An 11,827-nucleotide genomic window follows, 5' to 3' on the forward strand; every position below is an offset into this window, starting at 1 on the left:
TACTGTGTCTGAACAGGGCTGGTATCTGTAGCTGTGGATTAACACGCTAAGTCCTTTTCCTTCTTCCCTGGCAGTCCACAGGGGAAAATGCCCAGACACGGGGGGGGTGGGGGAACATTTCTGCTGTGGCACATAGTCATTAGCCTGACACTGAAGGCAGCCACCTGGAGATAAGCAGGAGAAAAACAAAATTTACTATGGTTTTAAATGTTTTGGGGGGGTCCAACTTCATTCTTGGGCTGATATTAATCATTGTAAACATCCTAAATTTTATTGGAATACAATGACGGGAAACTACTGTGCCTGTGTTGCTGTTTCCTCGTGCTCGTGGCAGAGTTAGTTTCACAACAGGAGTCACGGAAGGCTGAAGGCTGTGGGTGGGTGAGCTGATGGGTGCGGGCAGATACTGGTGAGCTGTAAAACATTTGTGAGTAAGAGTAAGAATAGCGTGTGAAAGTGAAACCGTGCCTATGGACTCCCGAGTCCTCATTTCCTCTCTACATACCTGTTTCACTTGGGTTAACATAGCAACATAACAGTCTGCCTAGGCATTACACTATATAGGATTCAGTAGTTTAAATTTTGGTTATGTTGTCCAGAAACAGGGCATTAGTTAACAGCTTGTAGATCTCCTTATGTGCTGAACAGATGTGTTGGGTAAACTGAGGACTTTGCTCACAAAACTTTTCTCTTTGCATATGTTGGGATACCTTATTGCTCCTGGAACAGGGAAACATGGTCCTATTTAATATGCATTATTGTGATGAAAGATTTTAATATTGCTGGAGTGAATAAATAAATAATCTGTGGAGGCAGACCACCTGCAGGCACCAAACTGTTCAAGCAGAAAGGTGTCTTGGATTGATGTTAGCCCTGTTGCATTAATCATCCTAAGTAAATACCTGTAAGATTAATTGCTTAGTTTGCAGAGACTAATAGCAAGAATGATTCGCAGGCCGTGACATTGAGCAGAGGGCTGAATAGAGGCCAGGAAGATCCATGCCCTGTCCTGGAGCAGGTGGTGCGAGTGTGTACTTAAAATATTTGAGTAACTGAATTTAAGCCAGCTCAGGAATGTCGTGCACAGCTAGTGGCTGCTCTGGAATTAGTGATGTGCACAGCTCCAAGCAGCCCCTTCGCTGCCCTGTGCATTCACAGCAGCTGTGAGCACGCCTTCCCTCCCCACTTACCTGCATAGTTTGACTGTTCTGTCTCCTTGTCACACAGAGGGTGAGAGGAGCTGGTCTGGTTCTAGAGCTGGATGTTTCCTTGCTCAGCTGTCCATGGCCAGGCTGGAACTAACAAAGCTCAAACGAGTGGCTGTTACCGACAGCCAGGCATTTGGCTCAGCGTATATGGCAGCGTGCCTGGATGCGCAACCAGCCTTTGTACCGTGACATGCAGACTATGCGGAGCCTGCATTGGCTAAGCTATGTTGACTTCAACTGCCCCAGAAGAAGGAAAAAAGTCATAGGCATCTCTGGATGTGCCTCTTGCACTGCACAACTGTGCATCTAACCTTGGGAATACTCAACCTCAGTAGGTGACTGGACCCCAGTAACAAAGTTGTTAGGAAAGCTTTGTCTTAAACAATCCTCTAACTTGAGGGCGCAGGCTCTGAGCAGCTTTTGCAATGAGTACAGAATATGGGCTGCTTTGGAAACGTAGGCATCCACCAAGCTTAGCTCCATGGAAATCGCAACTGGGTTTTGCCAAGCAGCTCTGGTGCCCACAAATCAGCTGTATCTGAATCTCTCTAGCTCAAAGAAATTGACCTTGTCGTGGCTTTACTGGTCTCCCCAAACCACATGGGCACTGTAACTTTTCAGCCTTTGCGTGTTTCCTTCCACACACACCCCACATGGCGCGGGAACTTGAGCTTCTTGTGCTGCTCCCACTTTGAGTCAGGAAAGAGATTAGGAGTTGCCGGAGGGGCTCAGGACATTTGGCTTCTGGCCACCACTTTTTGGGTATACGAAGGTTAAAGACCTGCTGACTCAAGCTTTCCTGTGGGGAAGGTAAGGTAGGCGAGTCCCCTTGCGCTCATAGCTCCGTGTCACCCTAGCAGCACTGCTTGTTTCTTCTTTCAGTTGATCTGTCAGAGGTGAAGGTGGCCAGAGAAACACAGGCTGAGCCAGAGCAGTGGTAGCAGGAGTGTCTGTACAGGTAGGTTTAGTGAGGGAAACTTATAGAAAGGATGCAAATACACAGAACTGAGGCTCATGGATAAAGGGGTGCTGGAAGATCGTGTGGCCACAAGTGACTTCAGGTATGTACCCAAGAAACCTGCTTTTTGCTGCTCTTGTAATTTACCAGGGCAGCGGAACCCGTAGGCAGTCCCATCAAGAAACTCCGTGCCCAATGTGTAGCAGAATGGACAAAATGGCCACTGCTCTCGTAATAAGGAATTTCCTCTTTATGGTTGGCATTTGTTTAAGAGACAGATCAGGCTGGGGAAGAGTGAATTTTATTTTCCCTGCTGCAATATCTGAGTTCACTAGCTACAAATGAAGACACAAGGGGCAGAAAAGGGTGACCCTGGGGGTCCGCTGGACAGCAGCGGGGGGAAGCACTAAAACTGACAGACGATAAGGTGGTTCTGGTTGCACTTTTTGTCGTTCCAAGTGCCATCGGTGTACATCTCCACACATTTCTCTTCCCCTCTGCCAGAAGGTTCATTTAAATGCCAATTAGTGTAGCTGAGTTGTGTACCGTTCAGGAAGTGGAATTTGCTTGGGACTATAGATTCCTTCATCCCCAGGTAGGTGTAGGTTTTAAAATTTTTCACAAAGTACAGAATGGCATCATTCTCACCCGGGTTCCTTGGAGTGGCAATAGACCCTCCAACCTCTTTGCATTTTGTCAATATAGTATGGAAATCGGCTTTTCCCCTGTTGCTAGCAAATATTTTTCCTCCAGATGCTGTTATCTTTTCCAAGTGGAGGACTGCAAGATGAGGTGAAAACCGTTAAACTTTCATACATTGCTTTGTGGCCACTTTGCCAATTGTAATTCCTGCTATTTTTCTCCATAATTTTAGATAAAACCCAGGAAAAGGTAAAGGAGAGAAACTTGAAATCACAGAAAAAAAGGAATGAAAAAAGGCAACCCCAAAAAACTAGAAGAAATCTGAAAGGGGGGGGGAAGGGAAGAAACACGTAAATATACAGACAAATAGGAGAAGCACAAAAGAAGTTAGAGGAGGGAAGGAAATAAGCAATTCTACATTTGGACAAAGTATATTATTTCCTTTAAGTCTCTCTGCTCTGTTCAAGCTCTTGGAGATGATTTGCCATATACAAGAGTCAGTCCTTGAGTGAGCAGGATCTTCGATGTGATCTGGTTGTAATTGTTTTGGTTTGGATTTAGTGTTTAGTTTATATGTTTGTTGGGAGCACGAGGTGCCCATGGAGCACTTCTGCATAGGCAGGCATTTTAATCTGATAAATTTCTGACTTGCTTGCACCCGTACTTCAGAGCTGTTACCGAGGTGTCTCCCTTAGTTAAGAAAATTAAGTAAGAAAAACTAATTGCCTCCCTCCCATTATCACTCCCATTATCACTCTCCTATCTACCAGGGAACAAAATATAAATGGAATGCAATAAACCAGCAGAAAATTCTGCTTTTTCCTAAGAAACCATTTTGTTGTTCATCTCATTTCTTCTCACTAATCTGGCTACAGCAGAAAGTAAAGGCAGATAAATTACCTCCTTCAAGCCTGGAAATCCGATGTTCTAACAGACAGGTAATGTCTTCCATTTCATTATCAGCCAGCGGTAGGAAACCTATGAACAAAACCTGCTATTGTGCACTTTGCATTACAGTTTGAATCTTGGCTTTCAAGGCAGAGGTAATCCTATGAAATTAATATGATCTTTTGAAATGTTTGACCAGTTCTAGTTTACTGCTGTGTTTGAAATAGGGGACCTTTTCACACATTGATTTTTGTATGGATAGGGAATACCTTCTTGGAAACTACCTGCAGAGCAGTGATGCTTATGGAAAACTTGAGTTAGCAAACTGAGTTAGTCTTCACTCTGTAGGCGATTGAGCCGGTCCTGGCAAAACACTGGCACTTGGGCAGTAGGCTTTGTTGATCTTTAACTGTGTCTAGGGATTGCTGACAGAATCCTTCAGGCTGTCCAAGCACTTGCTTGCAGCTCCAACCTAACGCCTAGCAACACGCTTCTTGTGCCCTGTGTTATGAAAAAATGTCCTCTTCTCTGTATTGAACCATTACGTCATTACTAGGAGAGATTTAAACATCTTACTTCATACAAGGAATTAATAAAGCTCTGTATTTTCTGTCAGGTAGAACCCCCCTCTGAATATAAAGCGTAGCGCTGAGTTTACAAAGCGTAATGATGGAACACAACAGTACGTCTAGATAAAAATGGAAGTGGTAACTGCATGTACCCGGTATAAAGCCTTCATCTACCCCATCTTCAGGCAAGTGCACAAAACCAGGCAGCGGAGGAATTCTTGCTTCTTTACCCTGAGCACAGTGCCCGAGCAGCAAAAAAAGCTACTCCTAAGATTTTGTGGAACAACTGTGGAGACACCATTCTTTAAAGTCGAATGTAAACCAGACTAAATACTTTCCAGTGTAGAGTCCTGCATTTAAAAAACAAAGAGGCAACGTTTCAGAATTTTGCTTTCTGGGTTTGAAGTTTTATGTACCTTAAGCTTTTGCCCTCAGTGACCTGAATGTCACTGGTGTAGCTGCAAAGTTAGATTATTTCAAATAATTAAAATCTTTTTCCAGGACACTCAGTCTGTTAGTCTACTTAAGAGTTTAAGCTACAGAGCAAAAATATGAAACATCCCCTTCAAAGCTCTTTTTTTTTTTAATAGCAGATGTATACCATTTTTCCCATGCAAAAAGCTATAGTTTGTCTTAATTTTATAGGGGAGCCATAGACACATGTCTGCTTTAGTAAGAGAAAGCCAGGTTAAGACAAATTAGGACACACTGTCTTTATCAATTGATTTAGAGTGAAACAATTGTTAAGGCTTATTCTTCCATTATGTCATCCATCCTTTAAAGTGTCTTGCCCTGATGTGACACCCTTTGTAAAAGTAGGTGAAAGTTTTAATAAAAATGCTGAGACACAAAAACGTAAAAAACTAAAATGAAAGGTTTGTGATACGCTTTAAGAGGATTCAATACAACTAAAACAGAAACCCTGTTAAAGATGTTCAACTTACCTAGCCGCTCCAATATGAAATAAGGAAGACTCTTTAAACGGTCTCATTTATAGGGCATGTAACTTGAGGTTAATGTTGTTACCTGCAGGAAATACAAAGAGCATGTAGTATGACGTGAATTTGCATATGAATAGAAATTTCATGAACTTTAACTCAAATCATGGCGGGTGATTTTCTTCAAGAGGTAAGCACTTAAAATGTGATGAAAATATTTCGAGGGTACTTTCTTGATTTGTAGAAACACTTTCATATGTTTAAAAACATTGCTGGAGCAGAACAAAGCAATTTCTCAATACGTATTTGAAATACCTAATGTTTCTACAGAACTGCTGTGTAAATGTTAAATTGTAAATGTCACTGAAGATTAGCTAAGGTGAAAAAGGAGCTCATCCGAAATATTATATCCACCAGAAGCACCGTCATCACTTTTATTACAGACTGAGGACTTATCAGTGATAATAATTGATATTTGTAACTAAATAGAATCTCATAATTGTAGCAGCAAAGCTGAAAGACAATGGTACATTTGCAGCATCTGTAGAGGTAACAGCCACAGAAGCACATACTTAGATAACCTACAGAATACTCCAGGGGGAACTTTATATATCATAAATAACAACAGTTTTACAGTACTACGTAAGTAGTACTGTTTTATCCAACAGAACGATGACCTTTCAGTGAAGGAAAAAGCTGCTCTAAACCAGTCCTCTAAGCACAGAGGCCTCAAGGTGTGGAGGAGCATTGCCATGCACTTTCAAGTTATTCTCAGCTGAGAGTGGTTTCTATCTAATGGAGCATTTTAGGAAAGGACTTTCAGGCTGTGCTCCAGTTCAAACAAATAGGTGCAGTCACATCATCCTCGTGGTGTCAGGCCAGCGTCCTGACGTTGCAGCAAGGCTAACAGCTGTGTCAGCGGATGAATAGGTGCCTTGAGATTAGATAGGGACCGTGAGCAATATCCGTGTTAGTCTAAGATGCTCCTGGATCTAATCAAGCCTAGGTCACCTCTGCCTCCACACTCTGCACCTTCATACTTACCTCAACAACTGATGTAGAGTCCTTTGTCACTAGTGTTGTGCCCACAGAAGCCGGGGTAATTCCTGCAGCATTGTTTCAGTGCCCTGGAAAAGGCACCAGTCCTGTGAAAAATAAGCAGTACCCAGGTGTATGTACCTTGCAGAGGTACATTTTAAATTTTTTTAAATTTACATGAGTAACCTTTGTTTAAAGGTTCATGTTAAATTTCAAGTTTCTTCGCTTTTGAGTGTTTGACGATGCTTTTAACATTCTTTTGGCTGAGGTTTTCTAATTGTTTTATAAAAAAAAAAAGAACATGAGACAAGCCATTACCTGAGGTCCAGGTGAGCCTTAAATAAAGGTCACTGGCAGAACCTGAGCCTTTCCATCTGTGGTGAGAACAACTTTCACACTTCAACTGCATCTGGAAGAAACCGCAGGTTAGGCAATTGTGAGAAGAGGATGAGGGCTTGGCCTTCATTAGTGGGTTTCACATGCTGACTGATGGCCTGGGAAACCTGGAGAGAGACAGAAGCTTTCTTGTGAAATAGGCTCCTGAGAAGAACTGATGTCGACACGATAAATTCTAAATGTCTCTTGATTTTTGTCAGCAGATTGATAAGATGGAGCAAGCTAAAATAGATATTTAAAAATACTTACAACAGTTATATAGACTATTCTGTTAGGCAATCATAAACAGCAGAAATGTAACTTGGAAACTATTTTCTGATCTTGCTTTGAGCTGCATATCACAGAAGCTCAGCAAGATTCAAGGATACAGATCTGATAGAGGATGAACAATTTTCTATTATTGAGGCAATTTGTCTTCTGTGTTTCCACATCTATCATTAAGAGGTGTTTATCATTTCAGTGCTAGCGAAGCAAATGAAGGATATGCTGAGAATAGGTTTGGTGTTGCACAATATAGGTAGGTAAATGAAAACATGTCAAGGGCAAAAGTTGGTCAACCCTGCTTTCTTAGCTGCTTCAAGAAATATGGACACTGGAGTTGAATTTCAGTTTATGAACACGGGTGTGTGTTCCTTCCATGAGCCTATTAGCCTTTCCTTTGTATACTTAACCTCCTGAAAGTTGTTGGTGGTTTTTTTTGTTTTCCCCCTTCATAGTGCTAGTCACACCTTGGATAAACTTGAAAATTTTTTTCTTATTCTCTCAGTTTGTATTTAAATGACCCCAACCCCACTTATATTTTCTGTTTACATTGATTTTGTGCTGTTCTGCTGTTGCTTCCGTCCTACCTTGCTACCACCTTGTCCTACGCTTTCTGCATTTACTTTTCCCTTCCAAATCATTGTCAGAGTGTCCCCAACAGCTCCCTTAAGCCTGGGAATATCAGGAAGAGCACAGAGCATGTGGGATCTACTGTCTCTCCTTCTCAGAGGAGGTCTGAGGCTATTTTTGCTGAGCTTGAAAAAACAGGAAGCAAAGAATTTAGCAAGATATGGACGCCTGGGATGGCAAACTTCAACATGACTTTTTTTTCTTTTTCTTTGAAGTTATGAGCAGCGTTTTAGAGCAGGAAGTCTTATTTTTACCTGTAGGCAAGTGTGATCAGTGCTCATAATTGCTACTGCCATCTTGCGCCGCTGGCTTAAGTCATGTGTGAAGCATCCAAGTGGGGGTCACTAGATGTTTCTGATATGTCACTTGGTGCAGCTCAGCTGAAAAACAGGGAAAGAAATAAAGAGGGTTTTGTGTTTATAACAAATAGAAAGCAAGACAATATCTCTTCAATAGCTCTTAATAGCAACACAGCATTCTAATGGGAGAGAGAAAAACACTCATGAACTAGATATAAAACTATTTTTCCATATATTCTGCAGTTGTCCTCCAATATCTGCAGAAGAAGGTTAAATTGTTCACTACAGTCTTTACCATCATAATTATAGAATCATGGAATGGTTTGGTCTGGAAGGGACTGTTAGAGGCCATCTAGTCCAACCCCCCTGCAGCAAGCAGGGACATCTTCAGCTAGATCAGGTTACTCAGAGCCCCGTCCAGCCTGGCCTTGGCTGCTCATAGGGATGGGGCATCTCCCACCTCCCTGGGCAACCTGGGCCAGGGTTTCACCACCCTCACAGTAATAAATATCTTCCTTATCTCATCTAAATCTACCCTCTTTTAGTTTAAAACCGTTACACCCCTTGTTCTATTGCAACAGGCCCTACTAAAAAGTCTGACCCCATCTTTCAAGCCCCCTTTAGGTACTGAAAGGCCGCAATAAAGTCTCTCTCCAGAGCCTTTTCTCCAGGCTGAACAACCCCAACTCCCTTAGCCTGTCTTCATAGGAAAAGTTTCCTATCCCTCTGATCATTTTTGTGACCCTCTTCTGGACCCGATCCAACAGGTTCATGGCTTTCCTGTGCTGAGGAGCCCAGAGCTGGACACAGTACTCCAGGTGGGGTCTCAACAGAGCAGAGGGGCAGAATCCCCTCCCTCACTCTGCTTGCCACACTGCTTTTGTTGCAGCCCAGGATACGGTTGGCTTTCTGGGCTACGAGTGCACACTGCTGACTCCTCTCCAGCTTTTCATCCACCAGTACCCCCAAGTCCTTCTCCACAGGACTGCTCTCCATCCCTCCATCCCCCAGCCTGTATGATAACAGGGGTTGCCCCGATCCAGGTGCAGGACCTTGCACTTGGCCTTGTTGAACTTCATGAGGTTCACATGGGCCCACTTCTTGAGCTCGTCCAGGTCCCTCTGGATGGCATCCTGTCCCTCAGGTGTGTAAACCTCACTGCTCAGCCTCTTCAAGGGTTGGAGTACCCTTACTATACAGTTCCTTTTGGCTCCTGAGCTACAAGGGCAGAGAGGTGCAAGTTTCATTCGAGGTTACACCTGGCTTATCAACCTTGATAAGCCTTTGGTTTAAACTCAACTCCAATTCCCCTTATCATTTTTAAAGGTGCTACTCTAATTTCCAGGCATCCTGTATTGATTGTGCTTTAAACCCAGGTGTGTTTGTATAACTGTAGGTTATTATGATTTTATAACAGTACATTTCAACTTCAGATAATGAAAATCACTTGCAATCTGACACACTCTGAGGTCCAGACAAACGTGTCTGTTACACCATTACACAATATGCCAAGAACATAGTTTTCCTCTGGTTCGTAAAAGTTGTAATATGGCCATTAGTCTTTCTACCACTTCTCAGTGTGGGTTCAAAACCAGCTAACAAATTTCCTGGTGGTGAATATTTATTCTATTTCCACTTATTGTTCTTCTAAAGGAAAGCTGCAAATAAATGTAAAATGCATGATTAACCTTTACCCTACTTTGTAATGCATCATTGCTAGGATATTGTGATACCAAGTACTGGTAATTTTCCACCATATATCTTTTCTCTGGAAAAGAACAGAGGAATAACATAATTACTCTTCTTTAAATTTGGCTTCAAAATTAAAAATAAATTAATAAAGGAGGCACTGGTAACTCTAAGATAAGGTAGCTCTGCTAGCCTAAGTTACATTCGCAAGAGGCTGAATTTGAACTCAATTTCCCCAAGAACCATAAGGTTTGGGTTTTTTTAAATCAGTTTTCTACAAAAATCAAGAAGTTGCCAAAAAAAAAAAAAAGGCTTATTTTCTGTAATCTAATGTCGATTTCTTAACATATGATAGTGATTGATGGGGGCAGGGGATAGGTTTTTGTGTGCTCAAAATTGCTAACAGTTACTTCTAAAACACCTAATTAAATTATACAGTTATAAAAGAGGATATTACTCTGGACCAGAGAGAATTCTCTCTGAAATCAATAGCCATCATTTTTATGGCCATATAAAACTCTCTCACTGTTAAATATACTGCCATAACGATTGTTTGAAATTTCTCTTATGTGCTACATAATCGATTTGCTTCAAAGGGACTGAATTTTTGTGACCTTATAACTTGTACTAAGATCTTAATTCTCAAAGTCTGCTTTTGTAGCATTTGAGAAGTGAATTACCTATTTTCTGAATTAAAGATCTTACTCTTAGGTTGCTTTTCTGTTACAAATTATTATAAATTAAGAAAAAAAGACTAACCTGGATTTTTTCTGTCTGGTCATTATGTACCAGGGATTACTTTTGCTAATTGCATTCTTAAGGAAATATTTTATCAGAACTATTTATCTTTTTTTAAGAGAAGAAAGGAACAACTTAGTCTGTTTCTTCTTGTGCCTGATGTCTCTGTCCTTTAAAAAAACCCACAGACATTAATAAATAAAAGCAGAATTTGGATCTTTCACAATAACTAGACCGAAATGCTTATAAGTGCTTTAAACAGCATGTGAGGGTTTAAATCGGTAGGGCTATATACACATAAAAAAAAGTTATGCAATAACAAAATAATGACTTCTGGGTACTTTTCTGTTCCTCTGTGGAACCGCAAAGATTAATCAAGTAACATTCTACTGAGTATGTTCCTTCATGGGGATTTTAATTACCACACCAGAATCCCATGAGATACAAACTCATTCCAAGACTGTCTGTAGAATATTGCTTTTATCAGGGAATTCTAGTTCTTCTACATATGATGGTTGACACTGGACTTTTTTTTTTCCTCTGAAGTTCATCAAAGTTAGGATATTAAAGTCCATGCAAAAGAACAGGGACACAGGTTTTTCTATAAAGAAGGCAGGAAACTGGCAGACACCCCCTTGCGACCTTCACTTTTATACGTGAGGCAGAGTCAAAACTTGGGACTCAGAACATGGAGGGCTGCCTGAGAACGGTGCAAGGGGAAGGACAGAAAATAGCAAGAGAAGAGCTGAGTATGATGTTATATGGAGTTATTCTATGAAAATAACTGAGGAGTTTAGTTCAGTTACCTGAAATATTACAGATCTCTGTGTGAATCATAGAGGGGAAAGTGCTGACTAGCAGTTCTTTGACTGGATCTGAGGAGTTGTTTTTATTTTTAAGCAGCATATGTGTGTGTGATTTGGTTGGTTGGTTTGTTTTCTAATAGTGATGGCTTAAGGGAGAAGGAATGGGACCCTGAGACCTAGCCTAGATGCTTTGCCTATTGATGTAATAAAAATTAGCTTTTGACTGAAAAAATAATCTTATTTTTCTTAACTGGGTAAAAAGCACCCAAGTGTCTTGAAGTCTAAATGTGTTTAGACATAAATGATATATTGTCTTAAGCTGTTTGTAAGATTCTACACATTAACGATTTTAACAAGAGATTTGTATAGTCATTTTGTACACACAAATGTGGTAGAAATAAATCATTGATTAACTAAAGGAATAGGATACTATAAATCTAGTTGGAGATCTATGTAAATGAATATGTGAATTTAGTTCAGATAATAAACATGTTAGTAGAATGGGTTTTTTTGGTCTGTTTCTTCAGCATGATGCTGCCTTATGCCAGGTAATCATCTTGCTCTAACAAAGAATCTACATGGTTGAAAGACTCAGAAATTGCTAACAGGGCTCACTCATTAGATTACTGATAATTAAAATGTGAGAGGTAGATTTAATTTTAAGTAAACCTTCAACTCGTCCTGGCAGATGTAGTGCAGCTGGTCAGAGCTAAGCCTAGGAAAATTAAAAGGTATTCGTTTAGCCTTATCCTTTCTCAAAGTAACCT

At 40.9% G+C, this 11,827-nt stretch overlaps 1 protein-coding gene across 1 annotated transcript; it reads right to left on the reverse strand.

Annotated features, from left to right (window-relative positions):
• Nucleotides 1-257: 257 nt before the first annotated feature.
• On the reverse strand, nt 258-9,648 carry LOC104052987 (pulmonary surfactant-associated protein A). Its single transcript, XM_064464862.1, is given in 9 exon segments — nt 258-2,946; nt 3,709-3,786; nt 4,418-4,526; nt 4,528-4,615; nt 5,210-5,291; nt 6,248-6,348; nt 6,560-6,744; nt 7,783-9,045; nt 9,527-9,648. Coding segments are annotated over 4 exon segments (600 nt in total). The 5' UTR covers nt 4,567-4,615; nt 5,210-5,291; nt 6,248-6,348; nt 6,560-6,744; nt 7,783-9,045; nt 9,527-9,648; the 3' UTR covers nt 258-2,572.
• Nucleotides 9,649-11,827: the final 2,179 nt, after the last annotated feature.

This window comes from Phalacrocorax carbo, chromosome 13, assembly GCF_963921805.1.
Source record: "Phalacrocorax carbo chromosome 13, bPhaCar2.1, whole genome shotgun sequence".
Lineage (NCBI taxonomy): Eukaryota > Metazoa > Chordata > Aves > Suliformes > Phalacrocoracidae > Phalacrocorax > Phalacrocorax carbo.